Below are 26,694 nucleotides of genomic sequence, written 5' to 3'. Positions count from 1 at the left end.
TATATAACATAAAAAATTTATATTTCAATAATTTTACTGTTATCACATGACACTAAAGATTTTACAAGACTATCTCGCTTCTTTTTATTTATTTTTTAAATCGTATTCTGAGGAGCCCGAGGTGAGTGGAGAAAATCTTTTACGTTTTTGTATTTTTGTTTATATATGTACATTATTCTTCTTTTATATTTACAAAGGTTCTCCCAACACGTCACAGAAAAACGCCCCGCAACGCAACGCGGCCGTGGTGTGTGTGTGTGTGTGTGTGTGTGTTTGTGTGAGGGGATGGATGGGGGTAAGGGAATCAGACATAGTGTCAGTACATGAATGGCAAAATAATGGCAGCGAACACAATAATGACGACAAAATTTGAAAATACAATAAAATCATTCAGAATCTAAGGTAACGATATAAAAACAATAAATAATGATAATAACAAAGAAAAACACATATCACTTCACCGGTTTTCTTTGTGTAACTTTTCTGTGGTGCCGTCCGTGACACAGCCCGGCTCTATTGAAGTTTCCATCACTCACTTAGCCTGTCTCTTTCTCTCTCTCTCTCTCTTTCTCTCTCTAACACTACGAGCCTTGGAGGGTAAAGGGGCGGCGTCCTGCTCTCACGTCCTTCCAGCACACTGACACTTCAACACATGGACACCTTTCCTGTCTCCAAAAAAGCCCAACACCACACGAGTCTGTTCCTGACGTTCCTGAAGGCGGCGCACTCCACCACTCCTGTTCAGACACCCACTCCACCGCCACTGTCTCGTCGTGAAGGGCGTGGAGGGGGAGTGGAGTGGATTACCCATACAACTTATCCATAAAATTAATGAGTTTGTGTGTAGGAGCGAGAGAAATTACTACTAATAAAATAATGATAATAAAATGGGAAATATATATTATAAAAAGTGTCATTATTTAGGGACATTCGAAAGACATGGTTGAGTGATGGCATGGCGGCGGCGGCGGTGGCGGTGGCGGCGTTCCTTCGCTATTTGTGACACGACGTGCTTCGAGGGATTAAAATAAATAAATAAGGGAATTTTCCTCCGCACACACACGAGCGACGAGGCGGACGATGATGATGAGTGCGAACGAAAATCTTGGAAAAAAAACATTAAAAGGAAAGAAAGAAAAAAAAATCTGTACAAAAGTAATAAAAAGAATAAAAAATGCGAATACATTAATTTGTACATTCCTCCTATTTACAATGGTACAAAAAGATATAAAAAAAAGGGCGGGCCTCTCTCCTCCCTCCCTCCTGAGTGGCGCGGAGGGCGAACCAAAGCGTCTGCCTTCCTGCCTTCCCTCCTTCTTCGCCAAACGTACTCAATGAAACGGACAGACAGACAGACAGACAGACAGACAGACAGACAGACGGACACACAGACAGACGAACAGTGCTCGGTAAAACTGGTTTGTTTGTTTGTTTGTTGCTGTGATGAACAAGATGCAAGTGATGAACAGCCCACGAGGGGGAGGCGCTCCTGACCCGCCCACCCGCCCGCCCGCCCGCCCCTACCGACACTATCTACATTTGTACATGGTTACGGCTCTCTCTCTCTCTCTCTCTCTCTCTCTCTCTCTCTCTCACATTGTTTTTCTCTGTCTCTGTCTCTAGTAGTAGTAGTAGTGGTAGTAGTAGTAGTAACTAGTACATAACTATTACTTAACGTGTAGTAGTCCTTAGCGTAGTGGTATTAGTGGCACTAGTACTAGAGGGACGCAGCTTTTATCATCTGCAGTCAGAGCCTTCCTTGAAAGGGTACAGTGGGTGGCGCAGCCCCGCCACGCCCGTCACGTCCAGCAGCGGCGGCGGCGGCCCCGTCTGGGTGGGCAGCGGCGGCGGCGGCGGTCCACCAGCGCCACGAACCACCGCCGCCGCCGCCGCCGCCGCCGCAAGCCGCTGTAGTACGTCCTCCTGCTGCTCGTGGTCAGGACGCACGGGCGGAGGCCCCAGCCCCCCCAGGCCATATTCCAGGGGGCCCAGGCCAAGCGGCTCGTGTCCCAGGGAAGGGGGAGGTGCAGACGGAGCAGGCGGTGGAGCGCCGCTGTACTGGTACACCTGGGGGGGCGGGGAGGTGGGCGGAGCGCCACAGGGAGGTATCCTGCTGTCAGGGGGCGGAACCCGCGGCTCAGGGACTCGCTGCGGTGGCGGCGTGCGGCGCTCCTCGGGGAGCGGGGCAAAGCCCCGGCACGACGAGGGCCGCGACGGCGTGGTGGTGGTGGGTGCAGTGGTGGTGTTGGCGGTGGTGGTGATGGTGGTCTGGAGGGGCGCAGGGGCGGTGTTGGGAACGTCAGGAGAATGCAGTGTGTCCTGGGGTAGGTCCGGCGGATGCAGCGGGATGGGGGGTCCGGGACCCTGGTCCAGCACGCCGGGGGGAGGCCGCCTGTGGGAATTGGACGCCACGTAGCCGTCGGGGCGTCGAGACAGTTTGAGGCGCAGAGGAACCTTGAGCATCGGGCAGTCGCCCCGGCCACCCCCTCCGCCGCTGTTGCTGCTGCCGGTGGTGGTGTCCCGCGCCGCCTCGGGCTCCGCCTTGGGCTCTGCCTTGGGCTCAGCCTTGGGCAACGGCAGTTTGATCTTGAGCGAGGTCTGCAAGGGACTGGGCTCGTCTTCCACCTTCGCAAGGCGCCCTGCGGCAGCAGTAGGCGCGGCGGCAGCAGTGCTGTTGTTGTTGTTGTTGTTGGTGTTGGCGGCGGCGGCGGCGGAGGGTGGGGAGGGGGCATCACTCTTGGGCTTAAACCTGCGGATGACGAGCTTGGAGGGGTTGGTGCTGTCCCCGGCAATCACCACAGCGTGCCGGTCCTCCTGTTCCGAGCCTGACCCGCCACCGCCGCCGCCGCCGCCACCCAACACCCGCCGCTTCTTGGCGCGCCGCTCCCGCTCCGCGGCAGTCTTGCGGCCAGGCTTGTCGAACTCCGCCATGACCTGCTCCCGGAACTTGAGATTGTCGTTCTTGATCTTGTCCATCGGGTTGTCCTCCGCCAACCGCTTCTTTGGCGGCCGGTGGTGGTGGTGGTGGTGATGATGGTGGTGATGGTGGCGGTGGGTGGCAGACGTGGTGGCGTCGGCGTCAGCCGCGGGTTCGGCAGGCACCGTGGTCACTTCGGTCTTGTTCTTCCCCAGGCTGATCCTCAGCTTGGGCGGCTTGACAACGTTGGCAGTGTTGGCGGCGGCGGCAGCGACAGCAACAGCGTTGGCGGCGTTGACGGCAATGGCGACGTCCTCTGATGGACCGCCCTTGCCTGAGGCGTCCTTAGCGCTCCGCGGCCTCTTCCTGCTGGGGTCTCCATTCTCGCCGCTCTCAGAGTTCCGCTTGCCACCGCCGCCGCCGCCACCACTGCCGCCGCCGCCGCCACTGCCGCCACCGTCCTCTTTGATGCCCCATATCTTGAGGTGGCGCAGTTCCCGCGAAGGGCGTTTACGTCGCCCGCCGGGTTCCTCCTGCGTGTACATCTTGTAGTCCTCGCGCGTGGGGATGGAGGTCATGGAGGCCACGGCCTTGGGGATGGTGATGCCGGACCGCACCTGTAGCGCGGGACTGGGGGCGCTGTGCGGGGCCCCACCCGCCTCTCCGTGGTGCTCGGCGGGGGGAAGCTGGTCCTGGCAGCAGTACTGGCGGATCAGTTCCTTCTTCCTCATGCGCCGCAGTGTGGAGGTGGTGGAGGAGGCGGGCGGCGGCGGCGCTGCCACGCTGCTGCTGGAGTATGAGTTGGCGTACGGCCCCTTGATCTTCAACTTGAGCTGGTTGGTGCCTTCATCCATGCCGAGCTGGGCCGAGGGCACGGCGGCCTTGGCGAGGTCCTCGCCTCCTGCATCACGTGCCCCTGACACGCCTGTCTCCACCTGCGCCTCGTCGCGCACGTCGGCCAGGCCAGAGAGCGCCAGTTTATCGTCGGCCAGGCCCGAGGTGTACGGCAACATCTGCGGCGCCTCGGCCGGTCCGTCAGGAGGCGCCTGGGGCCGCTGCGGTGAGGGTGAGTGTGCGTTGCGCCGGAGCTGAGAGTTCTGCATGTTGTGATAGTCCTGCAGGATCTTGGCCACATTGTCGTCCTGCTCCTCCGCCTCGGCACTGGCCACAGCAGCGATGGCGGCGGTGACAGGAGCGACTGCAGTCTTGTCTTTGTGGGCGGATTTAGCCTTCTTGCCGCCTTTCTTAGGGGACTGTTCCCGAGACTCACAAGCAGAGGCATGTGTGGGTGTGAGGGAAGGCGGCACGGGCGGGGGCGCGGTGTCCACGGACTGCCGCTTCTCCCGCGAGCGGCGCAGGTCGTCTAAGGTGGTGCTGGCCGCCGGGCCGTCGTCGTCGAAATCGTTGTCGAAATCAAAATCATACACGGTGCCCTGAAGCTCCTTGGGCACAGAGGCGGAGTTGAGGCGTGGACTGTGGCCCCGGCCGCGGCCCCGCCCGCCCGCGCCCCGCCCGCGCCCTCTGTTGTATGTGCGTCGCTGGGGTCTCTTTTCTCTGGGCCGCACGGGCTCCTTGTTCCAGCGGGGGGACGCTGTGCGCGCTCGCGGGGACCGCTTCTCTGGCACACGTGGAGCGCGTGCAGCCTCCTGCATGTATATAGGCACACGCTTCTGACCCGGGGCGCCCGCAGCGGACCCCACAACCGAAGCTTCCTCCTGCGAGGTGCTCTCGCCGTCCTCCAGCGTGATGGTCTCGATGACAGGCTCCGGCGCGGCGCGGGGAGAGGAGGAGGACCGTCCAGCGCGCAGTGGACTGGAGGGAGACTTGGCGGCAGCGGGCTGGGCTGCCACCATGGCGTTGGGCACGGCGGAGTCCTTCTTGGGTGGCAGCACAGCGTTAGGTGGCGATGGGAGGGGAGTGGCCGCCTTGGCAGGGGAAGGGGCGGGGCGGGACAGTAATACTGACACATCACTAAGTGGGGAGGCGTGTGGGGGAGCTAATACTGAGGCCTCAGAGGCCCCCTGGTTCTGGGTGGTGCTGCCCTGCAGATTGGAAGGGGAGGGGGTAGGGGGCAGTGTCTTGGTAGATGTGGGGGAGGGGCTGGGTAGGCACACAGGGATAGGGCCGGGTGACGAAGACCTCGGGGGTACCACCTGCTGTCCAGTCCCTGGGGAAGGCTGTGGTGGTAGCACCCCTGGGGAGGCCTGGGATGGTATGAGGCCTGGGGAGGTTCTGGGAGGGGCCACCTTGAGTCCCATGCCAGGAGAGGCTGCAGGAGCTGTGGCCGAGAGTGTGTTGGGGGACATCTGGGGTGCTTGTACCTTGAGGACCCCCACTGGTGAAGGCTGGGAGGCCTGCACCTTGGGGCACAACCCTGGGGAGATCTGTGGGGGCACCACCTTTAGTCCTGCTACAGGGGAGGCTTGGGATGGAGCCACTTTCTGGCCTGCCCCTGGGGAAGGTTGGGGTGGAGCCACATTCTGGCCTGCACCTGGTGAGGCCTGAGGAGCAGCCATCTTCTGGCCTGCCCCAGGGGAAGGCTGAGGGGATTTGATCACCTTGTTCCCTGTGCTGCCTGGACCCTGCTGCTGCTGTTGCTGCTGCACCAGATTAGAAAGTTCCAATGCTGAGGATGGGTGTTGCAACTGTTGTAGTTGTTGTTGTAGCTGTTTTTGTTGTTGCTGTTGCTGCTGCTGCTGTTGTAGTTGCTGCTGCTGCTGCTGCTGCTGTTGTTGTTGCTGCTGCTGTTGTTGTTGTTGTTGCTGCTGCTGTTGTTGTTGTTGTTGCTGTTGTTGTTGTTGTTGCTGTTGTTGTTGTTGTTGTTGTTGTTGTTGTTGTTGCTGCTGCTGCTGCTGCTGCTGCTGCTGCTGCTGCTGCTGCTGCTGCTGCTGTCGCTGCTGCAGGTAAGCTAGCGGGAACATCTGCTCAAACCTGAAGTGCAGGGACATGAAGTTGTAGTCCTGTGTGTACATGGCCCGCTGCAGGTCCATGATGGAGGCCATGTCTAGCTGGGACAGCGGTGGCAGGTGGGGCCCCTCCACCTGCCGCTCTGCCGGGGGTGGACTCTTCCACTGCCCCCGCCACTGCTCCACAAAGCTGGATGGTGATGATGAGGAGGCAGAGGCAGGGCATTCTGCAGGGGGCGGGGAGGTGGGCACCAGTGGGGCAGGACCCGTGGCCAGGGGCATGGTGGGGCCGGGTACCGAGGCAGAGGTCTGGGTGGAGCCAGGGCCAGTGACAGATGGTGGTGTGGGGGCAGTGGGTGGTGCAGTTGGTGGGGGTGGGCCTGGGGTGGGTGCAGAGGCTGGGGCATTAGCAGGGGCAGGGGTGGTGGGCAGGCAGGGTTCCAGGTGGGCCTCTGCCTGCCGCTTCACCTCCCCGATCACGTCCTCCAGGTTTTTCCTCTTGGAGGGGGAGAGGAATTTGTTCAGAGGCTGCTGCTGCTGCTGCTGCTTCATGTCGCTTGGGCCGGCAGGGGCGGTGGGCCCTGCAGTGGAGGGCAGGGGTGCAGGGGCAGGGGCGGGGGTCTTGCCACCGCTGCTGTTGCTGGAGTCGGGGTCCTCAGGCATTATAAAACTATTTACAACACTATGTACAGGGCCGGGCAGGTCCACGCCGCCGGGTAGGGCCCGCTCCAGGGGCTCTGGCGTGGTTATTGCACTCTTGTACCCGCTGTCCTTGGGCTGCTCCACCCGGGCCTCCACACCACCCACCGCTACCGCTGCCGCCACCGCCACCGCAGAGGCAGCAGCAACTGTCACCTGGGACACCTCATCCTCACTGTCACACACACGCACACGCTTGGTGTCCTGCTCTTCTGTATCTGAGGTGTCCACTATGTCCTCCAGCCGCTCCACCTTCACCTCCTCCTCGTCCACAAACCCAAAAGCCATCAAACTGGGCCTACCTCCCCCAGGGCCCTGACCAGACCCATGGGGTGGGGCGGGGCTGCCTGCACGCTCCAGGCTGGGCCGCTTGCCCTCCTTCTTGTCTAGCGGCGCCACCACCTCGGTCTCGTCGTCCTCCTCATCCTCCTCCTCATCATCACCCCGGCTGCCCGGCAAGGGACTCAGCCTGGAGGTATCCTGCCTGGTGGGGGTAGGGGTGGGTGAGGAGTTGGGGGATGCATCGGCCTCGTCCCCGCTGGCCAGGGAGGCAGTGAGGGGTGGACGGGGCTGCTTGGGGTCCCTGCTGCAGCTGCCCTTGGGCCGCCGCCTTTGTACTAGTTCCTCGTCCCGGAGGTCAGCGGCTGCAGCCACTAATGGCGGCGCCTCTTGGCCGGGGGGGAGTGGCACCCTCTCCCGGCAGCTTGGGAGGGTGGGGCGGGTGGGAGGTTCCTCAGGCTGTACCTCTCTGCGGGGCGCCCCAAGGGGGGAGAGGGCGGGAGCACCAGTAGCAGATTCTCTCTCTCTTCTTCTCCCCGAGTCTCTCTCTCGTGTGGCAGGGCCGGATCGCCAGGCGGATGCCGCATCAGGGTCACCCGGGAGGTCTTGCAGGGCGAGGTCACCAGCAGAAGCTCTCGGTCTGCACTGAGCCCGACCGTGACGCATGAGGCGCGACCCCGCCCCACCCCGGCCACTGCCCCGCCCTCCCTCCGTGGCCACTCTGGGTTCACCTCTCTCAGAAGTCGGCGGCTGAAACCCGTGTTCAGGCCGCCCATCGGAAGTTTTAAGCTTCTTGTCGGGGGCCGTCCTTCGGGGGCCAGCGCCAGGGCCGGGGCCGGAGGGAGGCGCCTGGTTCTCCACCTCCCGCCCTTCGCTATCTGAGGAGGAGGTGAGGTGGAGGTCCCCGGAGACCCGTGACCCACGAAAGGGCTGCGGGTGTGGACCTCTGGCTGGGGCATCGTCACCCTGGGGTCGCCCCGGGGTAGAGGGCCGTCCTGCCCCAGATTCCCCGTCTGAGGAGGAGCTCTGGTATTCCCGCACGAAAACTTCGCCACGAAAAAACTGCTCCCCGGGATGAGCCTCCTTGGCTGCCTCCAGCAGCGGGTCGGGGCGCCCTCGTGGCAGGGTGATGGGGCGCTCCCGCCGCACGGCCGCCGAGCCTTCCTCCTCGCTGTCGGAGAAGATGGACTTGGCTGCCTTGAGCAGGTCCCGGGCCTCTCTGGTGGAGTGGTGACGTGGCGGGGAGGGGCGGGCAGGACTCTCCGGGGAACTCTCTGACTCTGAGTCTGTGGCCAGTGTGGGAGTGGGTGTGGGTGTAGGTGTGGGTGTTGGTGTGGGTGTGGGTGTGGGCAGGGGTGCAGGGACTGAAGAGGGGGCAGAGCTAGGGGCGGGGGTGGCTGTGGAGGGCAGCAGCTTGGCAGCGCGGGGTGACTTGGATTTGGCGCGGCCCGCCACCCGCGCCTCCTGCCGTGAGGTGCGCTTGGCCTTGGCGGGAGGTGGGGTGGGGCTGGCCACCTGCTCTGTCTCCTCGGTGTCAGTGGGGGGCGGCGCAGGGCCCTTGCTGGTGCCACCCTTGAGGTTCTCTGCTGCCTTGCGGGCGGCCTGGCGCATGGGCACATAGGGTAGGATCTCAGGTGGCTCAAACAGCGCCTTCTTGGGCACCTCTGTGGCAGGCAACGGCGGCGGTGGTGGTGCCGGCGCTGCCTCTTCTTGGAGGCGTTCCCGCACCTTGGCTTTCCTGCCCTTGGTGGGGGAGGTCTTCTTTTCCTCCTCCAAGGGCTCCTCCACCTCATCCTTGGCGGGGCGTGCAAGGCAGCGCTTGGACTCTGGCATGGTGGGCTCTGAGGGTGGGGCGGATGTGTCCTGCGGGGCGGGAGTTGGGGTGGGGGTGGTGGTGTTCTGACTAGTGATGCGCTCTGAGGCTTTCTTGGCAGCCATCCTCTGGGGCACCAGCAGCGGCCCAGGTGCTGCCTCCGCCTCCATTGCTTCGCCCCGCCGTGCCACGCCCCGCCCACCCCGCCGCTTGTTCATCCTCTCCACCCGTGCCTTGATTTTGGGCGTGAACTCTTTCTTAGCAGCCTTGGTCTTGAGCGTGGCAGCCGCAGCAGCCCCATCTGCCCCACCGTCCGCCCCGTCTTCACTGTCTGCCTCACTACCACTGGCTGGGGCACTCTTGCTGGGCAGGGCGGGGGCCTCCGAGGCGGAGGATGACGAAGAGTGGTCTCCAGCATCGCTGCTCGCCCCGCCCCGCCGCCCGGCAGAGTCATCCTCATCGTCCTCATCGCTGGACAGCCGGTATGTGGGTGGGGCAAGCTCCTCATCGTCGCTAAGCTCCAGTTTGGGCACCGCACTGCCTGCCCCAGCCACTGGCCCGGGGCTGGCTGGGGCTGTGCCAGGCTCCTCCTTGCCCACCCCCGCCCTGCCCCACCTGCCACGCCGTGAGACTTGTTTCTTGTCCTTGGTGAGGGTGGGGGATGGCATGGGTGGTGGGGCAGGTGTTGGGGCTGGGGCTGGGGCAGGTGGCACGTCCTCCTCGCTACTACCGCTGGATTCTACTTTGGGCGGTGTGACCTTCTTCTTGCTGCGGCGGCGGGCTGGTGGTGGCTGTGCCTTGGCCGCCTCGTCCTCTGAGGTATCCAGGCGGGGCGGTGGCAGGTCCTCTGCCTCCTTCTTGAGGGGTGTGTTGCCCAGCAGGTTGTCAAATTCCCGTGAGCTGCGCTCTTCACCCACTGACCGGTAACTCTTGTTTTTGAGTGCGTTGGGGCGCCCTGTGCCACGCTGCCGCCGCCCTGGCCGGCCCCAGGTGGAGGCAGCCACCCCTGCCTCTGCCTTGTCTTTGTCAGGGGTGTCAAAGAGCTTGTTGACCTTGGGGGAGGGCAGCTCCACCTTAAGGGAGAAGTTCTCCTTGTTCATCTCCTCCTCAGAGGAAGTGTACACCGAGTTGTGGGCCGGACCCTTGGCTGGCAGACTCAACTTGGTGGCTGGCAGATCTGAGTCGCTGTCAGTGGTGGTGGCAGTGGAGGAAGACCTGGAGCGGCGCTGCTCTGCGCCGTTGACGTAGGTGCGCTTGTAGGGGTTCTCCGCTGGCCGCTCCTTCTTGGGCCGCACCAGGCCATTGACGTCCTTCCGCTGTGGCGGCCTCTTGGGTGGCCGCGGCTTGTCGGCCACCAGTGTGCCAGCCATCAGAGCCACCAGCCGCTCAAACTGCTTGGGCGTGGGTCGTGGCGCCCCAGGATGGGAATACATGTTGTCATAGACAGAGGGGCCATGGTTGGCTTGCAGCACAGCGGCTGCCTCCTGAGGGCTGAGCGGTGCGCCAGCCAGCAAACACGCCTGCTTGGAGAATGTCTGCTCCCGTGTCTTGATGAATGACCGGGACAGACGCTCTCGCCGGTTCACCATGTAGCACAAGTTCCTCACCTGCACCAGAGACACAGCTTAATCTCTCTCTCTCTCTCTCTCTTTTTCTCTCTCTCTCTCTCTCTCTCTCTCTCTCTCTCTCTCTCACACACACACACACATACAGACTTTACACAACTGTCTTCTCACTCATCTTTCACCTCTCTCCTACTTAAAACAACCCCACATTCTCCCTTTGACTCAAACTCCTACCCTCTCTCTCTCTCTCTCTCTCTCTCTCTCTCTCTCTCTCTCTCTCTCTCTCTCTCTCTCTCTCTCTCTCTCTCTCTCCACTTCCTTAGAAACAACAAGGTACATAACATTTCACTGCACTCCCCAACAAACTGTTCACCTCATCCTTACTTCCTCTCATCACCTCCACCACACTTCACTGCCCTACACCACTCTCCTCTCACACCACTACACTACACACCGCACACACAAACCATCCTACATCAACACACAAACACACACAAGTGATTTTAAAACCATATCAGAGGACACCACCAGCATACCACCCCTCCCATACAATACACACACACACACACACACACACACACTCACCCTCTCCAGGTACTGCCGCAGCTGGACACACATCTTCATGTTCTCAATGTCGTGCTCCTGCTGGTGTGACAGAAGGTCGATCTCTTCACTGCGCGGCGTCAGCAGAGCCTTGTTGAAGCTTGCCTGGGGGAGGGAACAAGCAGGGGAGCAGGGGAGGGAGAGAGGAACACGGGATGAAAGGAGGGAAACATGGGAGGGGCAAGCATGGGAAGAGAGGAACAAGGGAAGGGTAAAGGAACAGGGGAGGTATAGAAGGAAGCAGGCGAGGAGTAGAGAGGGTAGAGGCAAGCAGGGGAAGAGGGGAAAAGCAGGGGAGGGGTAGAGGAAAGAAGGGGAAGGGTAGAGCAGGGAAGGTATGGAGGGAAGCAGGGGAAGGGTGGAAAGGGTAGAAGCAAGCAGGGGAGGAGGAGAGGGGATAAAAGGAATGAAATGAAGCAGGAAGGTACGAAAGGAAAAGATTGAGGAAATGAAAGGAGAAAGAGGGAATGAGGAGAATTTGAGAGGGAAGTCAGAGAGGAGGAAAAGAGTAGTAGGGAATAAAAGTAGGATGAGAGAAGGTGAAGAAGTAAAGAAGGAAATGCAGGGAAACAAGCCAGGAAGAAAGAGAAAAGGAAGCAAAGGAAGAGAGAAAAAAGTGATATTAGTAATGATACAATAATACAGAATGAAATCACCACTATAAACAATGAGACTAATACTAAAACACCACACACCACAATACCACCATACCACACCACAACACCACCAGACCACAACCATTCCTTCCCTGCCTCTCTGTACTGTACTGTAACTGCCACCACAGCTTCACTACTTTCAAAAGGCTCGTGGTGAAGTGACAGGTTTTCAAGAGTGTCTTTATGGCTCTAGTGACAGATGAGCAAGATTTATACACTGTGAACAGGAGAAACACCCTTGAAAACCCTGCCAAACATCTCCAAGGGTCTTGGAAAATCATGGTAGAGAGAATAAAGCATTTCATTAAGGTTTTCAAAGGTGTCTTTATGGCTCTGGTAGTAGATGAACAAGATTTATACACTGTGAAGAAAGAAAAACACCCTTGAAATCCCTGCTAAACATCTCCTGGGCCTTGGAAAATTGTGGTAGAGAGAGAATAAAGCATCTCAGTAAGGTTTTCAAGGGTGTGAACAAAGATTTTTATAATGTGAATGGGAAAAACACCCTTGAAAACCCTAACCATCTGTGGGGCCTTGAAAAATAGTGAAGAGAGAGAGAATAAAGCATTTCATTACAGTTTTCAAGGGTGTGAATGACGATCTTTTTAAAATTGTGAATTGGAAAAACATTCTTAAATACCCTAACCATCTCTGAGTGTATGTAACAGAGAGAGAAAAAGAGTAAAGCATTTGAGAACACAGGCCCCTCCTCTCTCTCTCTCTCTCTCTCTCTCTCTCTCTCTCTCTCTCTCTCTCTCTCTCTCTCTGCCATACAGCACCACCACAGGTAGGCAACGCACCCTCCTCTTCAGCTTCCAGTAATTGTATATGGTCTCTGTGGTCTCTTGGTCAATGTCAAGGAAGTTCGCAGTCTCCTTTGGATTGACATGCTTGTAAAACTCCGCCTCGATCTGCCTCAGCTTGGCCGCCCTCGCCTGGTTCTTCTGCTCCGATGTCCAGTCCTTCTTGCGTTTTGGGGAGCCAGCAGTCTCGTCTTCCACCTCATCACTGTCCCCTGTCTCCTCCGGCCCTCCCAGCTTCTTGCTCGACACGCTGTGCTTCTCACAATATGACTGAAACAACGAGTGGCTGAGTGAGCTGCTGTGAAAGGGGAAAGGGTAGGGTAAGGTTGGGTAGGGCAGAAAGGTGAGGTGAGCTGCTGTGAAAGGGAAAGGGTAGATTAGCTTAAGTTAGGGATAAGCTGCTGTAAAGTAGGGTAGGTTAGGTTATATGAGGGGTGAATGTGTGTGAGGTGCTGTGTAAAGGAAAGAGTGGAAGATAAGATGTTGTGTAAATGAGAAGTGATGTGAATTGCTGTAAAGGGGAAAGGATAGGAAAGATGGAACATTGTGTGGGAGATGAAGGGGTGACTGTGAGGTGCTGTGAAAGGGAAAGAAGGGAAGATGGGACACTGTGTGGGAGATAAAGGGGTGACTGTGTGAGGTGCTGTGAGAGGGATGCTGTGTAAATGAGGAGTAACAAGTGAACTGCTGTGAAGGGGAAAGGATGGAAGCTGAGAGGCTTTGTGGATGAGGGATGACTGAATGAGCTGCTGTGAAAGGGAAAGGGTGGAAGATGGCAGGCTGTGTATGAGGGATGACTGAATGACTTCCTACACCCTTATCACCACTTCTACACACTCATCACCACTTCTACACCCTCATCATCACCATTATTCACCCTATCACAACTCCTACACCCTCATCACCACTCCTATACACTCATCATCACCATTATACACCCTATCACCACTCCTACACCATCATCACCAACACCCCCTCCATCATCTACTCATCCTCACCTGAACTCCAATGCCTTACAACACCCAACCACCATCACTTCCCATCATCATCACCATTACTCACCACCATCACCACTTCCCTCACCCTTACCAATACCCCACCACCCTCATTGCCCATCATCATCACCATTATTCACCCTCATCACCACTCCTACATCCCTTAGCAATTAACTGAGCCTTTTTTTTTTTTTTCCAATTTCCCATCTTATATATATATATACTGTATATATATATATATATATATATATATATATATATATATATATATATATATATATATATATATATATAAAAGAAGAAATAATTAAAAAACTCATCCTAATCTCTCTAAAACCGCATCATCTACTCACCCTCAGCTTGACTCCATCGTCGGCACTCTCGTCCTCAATAATGGCCTTCATCTCCAGGCAGTGTTTGAAGGCGCAGGTGACGTGGTAGGCTGTCTTGCAGGTCTTGACGGAGCACTGGATGCAGGCCCCACGCCGCTCCCTGCACAGCACACACACCAGCGCCCACCGACTTTGCTGTGGGGGCGAACAGGTCCAGGTGAGGGAGGAGGAGGAGGAGGAGGAGGAGGAGGAGGAGGAGGAGGAGGAGGAGGAGGAGGAGGAGGAGGAGGAGGAGGAGGAGGAGGAGGAGGAGGAGGAGGAGGAGGAGGAGGAGGAGGAGGAGGAGGAGGAGGAGGAGGAGGAGGAGGAGGAGGAGGAGGAGGAGGAGGAGGAGGAGGAGGAGGAGGAGGAGGAGGAGGAGGAGGAGGAGGAGGAGGAGGAGGAGGAGGAGGAGGAGGAGGAGGAGGAGGAGGAGGAGGAGGAGGAGGAGGAGGAGGAGGAGGAGGAGGAGGAGGAGGAGGAGGAGGAGGAGGAGGAGGAGGAGGAGGAGGAGGAGGAGGAGGAGGAGGAGGAGGAGGAGGAGGAGGAGGAGGAGGAGGAGGAGGAGGAGGAGGAGGAGGAGGAGGAGGAGGAGGAGGAGGAGGAGGAGGAGGAGGAGGAGGAGGAGGAGGAGGAGGAGGAGGAGGAGGCAGCAGAACACACTTACAACACACAATATTAGGATGGAAAAAGAGAGAGAGAAAGATGTCAGAGAGAAGGAGGAGGCAGAACACACACACACACACACACACACACACACACACACACACACACACACACACACACACACACACACACACACACACACAGGCCCTGTAAAACTACAACTAGGTAAATACAACTAGGTAAATACACACACACACTGGAAATGGAGTAAAAAGTGGGAGATGGAATTCAATGTAGACAAAAGCCATGTCATGGAAATGGGAAAGAGTGAAAGACGACCTGTGGGAATCTATAAGATGGGAGATGGAGTAGAACTGTAGAAAATAAAAAAGGAAAAGGACTTAGGAGTGACGATGGAAGAAAACAATCAACCAGTAAGCCATATTGATAGAATTTTCAAAGAGACATATAATTTGCTAAGGAATATTGGATTAGCATTTCACTACATGGACAAAGAAATGATGAAGAAATTGATAAATACTATAACAAGACCCAGATTGGAATATGCAGGAGTTGTGTGGACCCCCATAAAAAGAAACACATAAGGAAGTTTGAGAGACTACAAAAATGGCTACAAGAATGGTTCCAGAATTTGAAGGGATGACATATGAGGAGAGACTAAAGGCTATGGATCTACCAACCCTGGAACAAAGAAGGGAGAGAGGAGACCTGATACAAGTTTATAAATTGATTAACGGAATGGATCAAGTGGATAATGAGAAACGGATCCTAAGAGAAGAATATGACATTAGAAGCACAAGATCACATAGTAAAAAACTTAGGAAGGGAAGATGTCTGAGAGATGTTAAAAAATATAGTTTCCGCAAAGATGTGAAACTTGGAACATTTTGAGTGAAGAAGTGGTGTCAGCAAAGAGTGTGCATAGTTTTAAAGAAAAATTGGATAAGTGTAGATATGGAGACAGAGCAACACGAGCGTAAAGCCCAGGCCCTGTAAAACTACAACTAGGTAAATACTCACACATACACACACACACAGGATTAGGAGAGAGAGAGAGAGAGAGAGAGAGAGAGAGAGAGAGAGAGAGAGAGAGAGAGAGAGAGAGAGAGAGAGAGAGAGGTGTAGTGTTGAGGTGACTCACAGGTATATTGGGTATCTTGGTGATGGGCTCCATCCTCTCCACTGAGCCAATGGACACCTCCGGGATCCACAGCGCACAGGCAACATGGGCCCACTTCTGCCCAGACTTGGTGGACTTCATGGCTCCACCTGTGAGCACAACAATGGAAACTTTAGCTACACACACACAAACATTATATACATAAGATGTTTACATATCTAACAGATTGTGCACGCACACACACACACACACACACACACACACACACACACACACACACACACACACACACACACACACACACATCAATGCACATAAAGATATACATTTCCCATACATATACACATACACATATACACATACAATCAACACACAAAGATATACATTTCTCCTACAAATACACACATTTTTCAAGCACACACACACACACACACACACACACACACACCTTTATTGGGACACAGCACACAGTCTGGTTTGATGCCGAGGGAGCAGGTCCGACACAGCCAGGAGCCGGAGGGAATGGCGGTGATGCCGTAGCAAGCCTGGTGTACACAGATGTTGCAGGCATCACAGAACACCATCTCATTGCCCTCCTCACTGTCAGGCTGTTGGGAAATGATAGTGAGTAAATAGCGGCACACAGTTTTACCTGAGTTTTGTGTACCATTAGACCATTTTATTGACATTAGGAAGGGTCTTTGGAGGGCAGAAAATCAATGGGCACAGTTTTTAGTCTTCAATATTCTAATCCCCACAAAAATGTCTGAAGCTGTATAAAATCATCAAATAGTAACCAGAATGAATGTAGAAATGCATCACAGTACTGAAGGGATAAGTATATTGGAGAGAGAGAGAGAGAGAGAGAGAGAGAGAGAGAGAGAGAGAGAGAGAGAGAGAGAGAGAGAGAGAGAGAGAGAGAGAGAGAGAGAGAGAGAGAGAGAGAGAGAGGTATAAAGTCACACCTCCTCCCAACTTAATTCTCAAAAAAAAAAAAATAAATAAATAAATAAAAAAAAAAAAAAAAAATAAAAAAACATAGATTATTACTATTATCACACACACACACACTCACCGATCGGCAGACATCACAAATAACATCCTCATCAAATTCGATGTTGAGAGATTCCTCCGTTTTGTGCATTTTGTTGATGTTCTCCCCGCACGTCTCCTCAAGGTGCTCCATTATCATCTCAAAGATCAACGGAGGCACCGGGGCCGCTCCTGCCAGGGGGTGGAGAGAGCAGCGGTTAGGGGCAGGGCGGGGCAGAACAATAAGGCAGTTGTGGTAGTGGTGTGGTGTGATGTGGTGCGGTGTGGTGTGGTGTGGTGTGGTGTGGTGTGGTGAGGTGAGGAGAGGAGAGGAGAGGAGAGGAGAGGAGAGGAGAGGAGAGGAGAGGAGAGGAGAGAGAGAGAGAGAGAGAGAGAGAGAGAGAGGATTATATGGGAATGGACAGAAGGAATGTGATGGGATGTGAAGGGAAGGGAAGGGAGGCAAGGAGAGGTTTGTAAGGGAAAAATAGGTAGTAGAGAATAAAAAAGATGATAAAGATATAAAACAATAAAAGAAAAACATTACCACTACCACACCAACAAACACACACATACAAACGGACACTAACCCATCTTGGTGTGCAAAACAAAACAAAACAAAACAAAACACACACACACAAAAACCACCACTACTACCCTCATCACTCACACGTCCTCACAGACACAGACACAGACAGACATTGACCCATCCTACAGTGCAAAAAAACAAAACAAAACACAACCACACACACAGACACAACCACCACCACTACCCTCATCACTCACACACCCTCACGCAGACACAGACGGACAAACAGATGGACACTGACCCATCCTGGCACGCTCTCCATTGTATGCAGTGAGCCACTTGTCGTCGAGATCGTCCATGTCGTAGCGGCACATCTTCTCCGCCTTGGTGGGAAGGTTGCTGAGGATGTGGTGCTCGTTGCTGAAAAACTCATCGTGGTTCACCCGGATAAATTTCTCCTTTGTTCTGTCAGAGAGAGAGAAAGAAAGAGAGAGGGAGTTAGTGTTAGGTTAAGGCAGTGGTTCTCAATCTGTGGTACTTGAAGGCCTTCCCGGGGGTACAGGGCGGTTTCAAGACATTTCTCCCTGACTTCAGGATAACTCTATTATCTTTAAGGAAAATGGCAATAAAGTGGGCCTTTTTTATATTGTTTGTTGCTTTTGGCCAGCTTCCCCTCTTGCATACAAAAAAAATAAATAAAAAATAAATAAAAAAATAAGTAAAAAATTGTTAAACTTTTAGGATAATATGTGATCTTTAGTTAAATTTGCTTCATTAATCATGTGAACACTTATTGGCTTACACAAGACAGTGTGGGCTGGATCAGCTGGTGGGGAAGAAACAGATGCATCCTTACATCATTACATTGAGTTGTGTTCACTGTTGTTAGTTCATTTGTGTGTTCTACTGGTGAATACATTGATAGTTGCTGGAAGTGACTTTTTCTGGAAGCAGGGCCGTGGTATGAGGAGACTGTTGACTGTACCACATTCTACAGTGGAAAAGTATGGGAGCCACTGGGTTAGGGTTAGATTAGGTTAGTTTTGAATAATGATTTCTGCTGAGAGAGAGAGAGAGAGAGAGAGAGAGAGAGAGAGAGAGAGAGAGAGAGAGAGAGAGAGAGAGAGAGAGAGAGAGAGAAGAGAAGAGAGAGCACATACAAGAGAGAAAAACAGCCTGAGAGAGAGAACATTTGAGGGCATTAAGTACTCACAGCCTGAAGTTAGCCTCCCGATCCTTGATAGGCTTGTGCACGGTGACAGTGACGGAGGAGACAGGGAGTGAGTCTGGGTTGACAGGGACCTGCACGCCACGCTCCCACTCCTGCCGCCAGGGGTCCCCAATGCCCCAGAAGTCGTCTGAACTCAGTGGCTCGTTGTCCGCCAGCTTCATGGCAGAGATCAGGTCCTTGCGGAACAGCTGTGGGGGGATGGGATGTCAGACTGTCAGGTGCTATGCTGTGCTGTGGTGGTGGTGGTGGTGGTGGTGGTGGTGGTGGTGGTGTGTGTGTGTGTGGTGAGATTGCGAGGTGCTGTGAAGTGCCTGGGCTGTGTGGCAATGATGGTGGTGTAATTCACCTCAGTCACCTGCTGGTCACCCAGCCAGTCTTTCCCATTACGGAGCGAGCTCAGAGCTCATAGACCGATCTTCGGGTAGAACTGAGACCATAACACACTCCACACACCGGGAAAGCGAGGCCACAACCCCTCGAGTTACATCCCATACCTTTTTACTGCTAGGTGAACAGGGGCTACACATTAAGAGGCTTGCCCATTTGCCTCGCCGCCCCGGGACTCGAACCCGGGCCCTCTCGAGTGTGAGTCGAGCGTGCTAACCACTACACTACGAGGTGTGTGTGTGTGTGTGTTTCACTGTTTGATCTGCTGCAGTCTCTGACGAGACAGCCAGACGTTACCCTACGAAACGAGCTCAGAGCTCATTATTTCCGATCTTCGGATAGGCCTGTGTGTGTGTGTGTGTGTGTGTGTGTGTGTGTGTGTGTGTGTGTGTGTGTGTGTGTGAGGTGTTTGTGGTACTGGTATGTGGTTGTGAGGTGTGTGTGTTGAAGTAGTGGTGTGTGGTTGTAGTGTGGCTGGAGAGGTGTGTGGTGGTGTGTGGTCATGAGGTGGTGTGGTTAAAACAGATCACATCAAATCATACCTAACCTACTAACACCAAACACAACCTAACCTAACCTCACCAAACACAATGAAACAAAACTCAACCAAATCCAACACAATGAAACTAAACCCAACCACATCTAAACCCAATGAGTTCCAACCAAACCAAACCGAGCCACTGAAACCAAACATAACTAAAGTAAAACCAATGAGTTCTAACCAAACCAGCCCCAGCTCAACCTGACCTAACTCAGCCCCAACCCAAGCCAATCCTAACCAAAGTAATTACTTAACCTTATCCTATCCTATCCTATCCTATCCTATCCTATCCTATCCTATCCTAACCTAACCTAACCTAACCTAACCTAACCTAACCTAACCTAACCAAACCCAGCCAACCCTCACCCCAGCCCACCAATCCCCATCCCAGTTCACCAACCCCATCCTAGCCCACCCATCCCACCATAGCTCACCCATCCCACACCAGCCCACCAACCCCTCCCCCCAGCCTATCAGCCTCACCCCAGGTTGCCCCAGTGAAGGCATGTGTTACCCACCTCAGCCGGGGCCTCTGAGGCAGACCTGTTGTACGCCCTCAGGTCCCCCAGGTGCTTTGGGGTCCACACCGACCGTTCCTCATCGTCTGAACCAGAGTTGTCGACGCGCCGCTTCCGTCTGGCGGCAGCAGCGGTGGTGGCGGCGGCGGCGGCAGCGGCTGACACGGGGGCTGCCGCCACGCCCCCGGCTGCCGCCCCCTCACCCCCGCCGCCGCTGCCACTCTTGCTAAGCTGCCTCTTGATGCGTGTAGACATGGTGGTGGTGGTTGTGGTGGTGCGTGTGTGGTGTGGTGTGGTGTGGTGCGTGTGGCGTGGCCGGTGGTGCTGGGCCTTGAGTCTCAGCAGTATATTGGGTTAGGTTGAGTTTTCTCCTCTTCTCTCTCTCTTCCTCTCACTCTTCTTAATCTATTTCCTCTTGATTCTCTCTCTCACTCTCACTCTCACTCTCACACACACTCTCTTTCTCCTTCTTCTTCTTCGTCTTCTTCTTCTTCTTGTCTCCTCTTCACCTCTGGGTCATTATCTCCTTTAGGCCTCTACGTATAGGGGAGTCTGCAACAACAACAACAACAACATTAGTAACATCACAATAACACTAACCAAACAACATTAGTAACATCACAATAACACTAACCAAACAACATTAGTAACATCACAATAACACTAACCAAACAACAACATTACTGACACCAAAGTATCATTGAACCAACAATAATAACTTCTGCTACATCCTGTACTTCCAACCCATGTGAGAGAGAGAGAGAGAGAGAAAGGGACTAGGAAAAGAAGAAATATGAATTATAAAAGGCAAGGAAAGCAAACCTCTCTCTCTCTCTCTCTCTCTCTTAGTTTTCCTCAAAAGACACACAAAAAACAAAAGAATCCTGTGTGTGTATTTTCTTTATCGTCATTTCTTATCTCATCACTTCCTCTCATTTCCCTCTCTCCCATTCCTCTCCTTTTTCCTGTCTGTCTGTCTGTTTCTGTTTGCTTGCTTGCCTGCCTACCTGCATGCCTCTGTCTGTCTATCTGTCTGCCTGCATTCCTGCCTATGTCTGTCCATCTGTCTGCCTGCCTCTCTGTTTGTCTCTGTCTGTCTGTCCATCTGTGTGTCTGTCGGTATTCTGGTTCTTGCTAGGTCGATACTGTCTAAATATTGACTTTTTTTCTTTAATCTGTTTCTTTCCTCATGTTCTTCTTTTCTTTTTTCTTCCTTATTTTCTTTCTTTCCTTGAGTTTTTCTTCTTGTTCTTTTTTTTTTTTTTTGTCTTGTTATCTTCTGCTTCCATCTTCCTTTATTACTCTTTTTTCTTCTTCTTCTCCAAGTACACGTTTTCTTCCTATGTTTCTGTATCATCCTTCCTTTTATCATTATTATCTAAATTATCTATATTTCTTCTAATCAACATCATCTCTTTCTATGTCTCCTATTACTATTATCTCTTATTCACTCATTTATTCACCACCACCACCTCCTGCTCCCTTTTTTTGCTATAGTCATTCATTTCTTTCATATTCTATTTCATATCCTCTTCTTCAAGTTAGCATCATCTTTTCTATACCTCACTCTAATACTATCATCTCTTACATTCATTTCTCCTCCTCCTCTCCTCCTCCCTCTCAATCTTCTTCTTCTTCTCCCTGTTCTTGTTATTCATTACCTCATCTACATACTAATCAATATTCTACAGTTCACTCCTTTTCTACTCTATCCACTGTTTATCATTCATTTATCTCTAGTTTTTCTGTTTTTTGTTTTGTTTTTTCCCCACACAAATCTTCAAAACTCAAATCATAATAATATCGTCATCTATTTTCTTTCTCCTAGCTCAACACATGACATTTATATATATATATATATATATATATATATATATATATATATATATATATATACAAGACATCTGTTTTTTATACCAACATTAGTACTTATTTAATTTATGCATTTCACCACAAAAAAAATAAATAAATAAAATAAATAAATAAATAAATCATAGTAGCTAGTAATGTTCTTTCCACCTTTGCTAACTCAACACAAGACAATACTAATGCATGTCTAATTTTTCAGCTTCAAGTACATGAGAGAGAGAGAGAGAGAGAGAGAGAGAGAGAGAGAGAGAGAGAGAGAGAGAGAGAGAGAGAGAGAGAGAGAGAGAGAGAGAGAGAGAGAGTCATAACTAGTAATCTTCTCCACCAAAGAATCCTCAATAACAACCAGCAATCCTCCTTTCCACCTTTGCTAACTCAACACAAGACACTTACAAGATGTCTACCTCTAATAACATGAACACCTCCCTAATTTTGAGCTTCAGCCACAGGGAACTTATGAAAAACAATCCAAATAACCAGCAATCTTCCTTTCCACCTTTGCTAACTCAATACAAGAGCAACAAGACATACATCACATCAACACCTGCCTAATTTTTTGCATTTCACCACAGGAAAGTTTAAAAAGCTCAAATAACAACTAGTAACATTCTTTCTCACCTTTGCTAACTCGGTACAAGATATTTACCTCTTACAACAACAATAACTACCTATTTTTTGTATTTCACCACAGAAAACTTTAAAAACTCAAATAACAACTAGCAAATTTCCTTCTTACATTTGCTAACTCAATACAAGACATTTACCTCTCACAACAACATTATTACCAACCTAATTTTTGCATTTCAACACAGGAAACTTGAAGCAAAACTCAATAACAACTAGTAATCTTCCTTTTCACCTTTGCTAACTGAACACAAGACATTTACAAGACATCCACTGCTACACCAAATTAATGCCTACCTAATTTTTGAGCTTCAACCACACCTAACTTTAAAAAACTTCAATAACAATTACCAAACTTCCTTCTCACCTTTGCTAACTCAACACAAGACATTTAAAAGACATCTATCTCTTACACCAACATTATCACCTACCTAAGTTTTGCATTTCACGATAGGACACTTAATAAATAATCATAACAATAAGTAATCTAAGAAAAACAATCATAATAACTTGTAATCTTCCCCAAAAACCTCAGTAACAACTAGTACGCTTCCTTTTGACCTAACCTAATTGAACACAAGAAAACCAAGACATCTGCAGCATTAATACGTACTTATTTTATACATTTCACCACAGAGAACTAAAAAAAATATTAAATAAAACTCATTAACAACCAGTACACTTCCTTTTCACCTTAGCTAATTGAACACAGGAGCAACAAGTCAGTGAAGCCACCAATCTATTCCCTGCAGAACATAACAGCACGTTCATGAGGCACATTTCAGCAGTGAGTACTTCTAAACACCACTCATTAACCCCTTTAGTACTGGCACACATTTTCTACCATTAGTTTTGGGTGTGATCAGATGATTTTATTGACAATAGGAAGGGTTTATTGAGGCGAGAAGATTAATGGCCAGTTTTCACAATTTTAATCCCCCACATAAGTTTCTGAAGGTGTATAAAATTGCCTAATAGTAAGCCAAATATCGAGGCATTTGCTCCCTAATTTTGGCTGACGCTTTTCCTCTTTGTACAGAGCCAGCACTCAAGTGGGCCTTTTCCTTAATCTTTTCTTTTTTCTTTCCCTTGGCTGGCCCTCTTCCATACATAGAAAAAAAACAAAAACAAATAAATAATTAATAGAAAAAAAAAATCCATATGGAAATGCATCATGGTACTGGAGGGATTAAGTAACCAAGCTCGTCTCATCTTTCCTGGATCACTTTTTGTTCAATATGACCATCCCTTGCATCAAATAAAGCCATTACAGTCAGCCTCAGTTTTGTAGTAGTAGTAGTAGTAGTAGTAGTAGTAGTAGTAGTAGTAGTAGTAGTAGTGAGGAAAGGAGCAAATGACCAAGAAATGCAGTATATCTATCTTAACACACACACACACACACACACACACACACACACACACACACACACACACACACACACACACACTAAACCTAACCTAACCCAAAGCAACAAAAACAAAAGCAGATCCACACAAGCATAGGCATAATAAAGAAATAAAACAAATACAAATTATTCTTCCCAAGCACAGGTGAGCCACAAGTATGACCTAATTACCCATACACCTGTCCACCAACTCAACAGGTCACAGGTCACAGGTCAACAGGTCAGAGTTCAACAGGTCACACAATCAATAACTGACCCCATAACTAATTTACTCAAACTCTCTATAGTTATTGTGAGTAGCAGTAGTCGTAGTAGTAGTAGTAGTAGTAGTAGTAGTAGTAGTAGTAGTAGTAGTAGTAGTAGTAGTAGTAACGAAATGCATATGCACACACGCACACACACACACACACACACACTCAGGTTGAATATGCTGTGGTTGTGGTGATGAATGGTGATGCTGTGAAATGCTGTTAGTTAGTGAGATGATGTGATGATGTGGTGAAAAGATGATAGTGACTGTGACAACCTCAACAGCTGATAATGACAAGTGATGCTGTGAATAGAACACTGAGATGCTGTGAAAGGGAGATTGTGATGTGAACAGCTGATAATGACAGATGATGGTCGTGGTGATGATGATGATGATGATGGTAATGTGAAAAGATAGTGATGCTGGGAATAGGAGATTATAATGTGAACAGCTGATAATGACAGATGATGATGATGATGTGAAAAGATAGTGATGATTTGAATGAAAGATTGTAATGATGTGAACAGCCGATAATGACAGATGATGATGATGATGATGATGATGATGGTGTGAAATGGAAAGATTACAAAGATGAGAAGCAAGAGAGAGAGAGAGAGAGAGAGAGAGAGAGAGAGAGAGAGAGAGAGAGAGAGAGAGAGAGAGAGAGAGAGAGAGAGAAATGATGATACACATATGAAAAGACGACAAAAAAGAAAAAGAAATGAAGAAACTCAGATAATGAAAACAACACGCATACACACACACACACACACACACACACACACACACACACACACACACACACACATGACCTGACCTCCACTCCACCCCCCCACAAAGTTGACCTGCCATGACCTAATTCCATTGACCCAAATCTGCACAACAACAAAGTAACATTCCACTGGTCATCCCAGCAACACATGCCACTCCATTCCCTCACTCCCACCACACTAAGGAAGGTTTGTAATGGGGAACATAGCCTGTGTGTGTGTGTGTGTGTGTGTGTGTGTGTGTGTGTGTGTGTGTGTGTGTGTGTCAAACAAATAAACACACAAACAATGATGCCTTGGTTAGGTTTACTTAGGTTTGGTTTGTTTGTATTCATATGACACACACACACACACACACACACACACACACACACACACACACACACACACACACAGAACTGTCATACATACACACATAGCTGCACACATAGAGAACTGCATGATTGACACACACACACACACACACACACACACACACACACACACACACCGCTAGCTAGCAAGGCATCACACACACACACACGCACGCACACACTCACAGATACAAACACGTACACACACATACACACCAGTACACACAAACACACCTACACACCCCCCGTGGCTCACACCCCCGAGGGCCACCCCCCGCCCCCCAGGGGAGCCCTAGGGCCAGTGAGGGGGGGCGTAAAACCCTAAAAATCAGCCTTAGTTATGAAAATCAATGCCCAAAAAGGTAAACACAGCGAGAGACGTACAGTGAACAATGCAATTATCTCCATTACTAGAGCCCCGCGGGGCGTACCACTGGCGTGCCCCGGGGTGAGGAGGCCCCTGGTCCATGTCCCAGGCGTGGCGGGGCGCGGGGCAGCAGGAAAAGCAGGGAAATAAGCAGTAATTCCCCGCCACTCGCACCTCAATTGCTGGCTCACTAGATGGCACCACTGCCTCTCACAGCCCGACACTTTTTAACATTCTTCTCTTATTTCTCCCCATTTCTCCCTCTTCCCACCCGTTATCACCGCCCCCGCCCAACCCGCCCTGGCCACCCACGCCCGCGCCGCGCCCGCCACGCCCCCCCAGGCCGGAATAAGGCTGGCATCTTGGTAAAAAAGCCTCGAGAAGGAGCGACTGTCCGCCTGACACCCAGAGTATTTACCCAAAACGTCCATATTTAACCCGTAATTTCCCGGTTTTCCCTCACCTTTTTCCTCTCCGGGCCACGTCCTCGCCGCGCACCGCATCTCCCGCCCTCTAGCACACCCCTCGGAGGGCCTCGCGGCGTCCCAGGAGCGGTGAGGGGCCACAAATAACAGCACATATACGGGTTGGCGCCATTGCTGGGGAAAAATAAACGTCTCCGAGTCACGTGACCTGAACGAGACTCCGCGAGACCCAGCGAGACTACGCGAGACCTTCCCTCCCCCCCCTAGCCCTGTCCCCCGCCATTTTCTCGGCCTTTTTATTGCTGCCCAGACTGACCTGCTTGTGTTTTACGTTCTTTTGGGATGTTTTGTTGAGGTTTATTTCAATGGTCATAATATTGCGGTAAATTATGGCGGCTTTATTTTCTCCTTTCTTGGGTTAATTTCTCGGCCTTTTTATTGCTGCCATTTTTTACTTCTATATATTCTAATTTTATTTTTATATATTCTATTATGATTTATTTCAATGGCGATATAACTGCATTGATTCTTGGGGTTGTTATATTTCTCTCTGCTCGGCTTGTTCATTTAATTATTTGTTTATTTATTCATTTACTTTATCTATTTATTTATTTTTTTCCTCTTCTTTTCTCTTTTATATATTTCAAGTTTCATGTAAGGAATTACCTTATAATTAGTGTTAATTTGCAAAATATTGCTTTCATTTTTTGGATAGTTGAGCTTTTTCTTCACTTTTCCGCATTAATTAATCAATATATCTTTTAATTAATTGATATGTATCTTACGTATACTAACCACCTCATTTTGTACCTCTATTTCAAACACATAATTGATTACTTATTCAAATGTCCACAAAACTCGGTAAATTTATTAGTATTCTTCTTATTTTCATCTCCTACCTAGCCATTTCCTCGGCCTTTCCATTATTTTACCTCTTATGTACACTGATCGCCTCATAATGTACCTTTATTTCAGACATTGATTATCTGTTCAAATGCCCACAAACTCGGTAAATTTATCAGTATTCTTCACATTTTT

The 26,694-nt window shown here is 51.2% G+C and overlaps 1 protein-coding gene across 1 annotated transcript; it reads right to left on the bottom strand.

The window, feature by feature from the left end:
* Positions 1–25,872, bottom strand: LOC123501843. Its single transcript, XM_045250871.1, has 12 exons — positions 25,695–25,872; positions 19,593–20,144; positions 18,129–18,334; positions 17,217–17,380; positions 16,430–16,578; positions 15,803–15,962; positions 15,376–15,503; positions 13,590–13,763; positions 12,239–12,511; positions 10,765–10,887; positions 5,695–10,221; positions 1–5,517 (listed from the first exon to the last, which is right to left on the bottom strand). The coding sequence occupies exons 2-12, from the start codon at positions 19,845–19,847 to the stop codon at positions 1,738–1,740; spliced, it is 9,939 nt and encodes a 3,312-aa protein (XP_045106806.1). The 5' UTR covers positions 19,848–20,144; positions 25,695–25,872; the 3' UTR covers positions 1–1,737.
* Positions 25,873–26,694: the final 822 nt, after the last annotated feature.

The sequence above is a fragment of the Portunus trituberculatus genome, chromosome 10, assembly GCF_017591435.1.
Source record: "Portunus trituberculatus isolate SZX2019 chromosome 10, ASM1759143v1, whole genome shotgun sequence".
Classification (NCBI taxonomy): Eukaryota; Metazoa; Arthropoda; class Malacostraca; order Decapoda; family Portunidae; genus Portunus; species Portunus trituberculatus.
The sequence above is the reverse complement of the archived record's forward strand: the minus strand, read 5'-3'. Positions and strand labels throughout refer to the sequence as shown.

What these genes read in the sequence shown, in the direction of transcription:
- LOC123501843 (XM_045250871.1), bottom strand. Translation starts at nt 19,847, where the DNA reads ATGTCTACACGCATCAAGAGGCAGCTTAGCAAGAGTGGCAGCGGCGGC. An exon ending in CGGGAGGCTAACTTCAGGCT is followed by an intron (nt 17,381 to 18,128) that starts GTGAGTACTTAA and finishes TCTCTCTGACAG; the next exon opens with AACAAAGGAGAAATTTATCC. An exon ending in TTTGTGATGTCTGCCGATCG is followed by an intron (nt 15,963 to 16,429) that starts GTGAGTGTGTGT and finishes ATTTCCCAACAG; the next exon opens with CCTGACAGTGAGGAGGGCAA.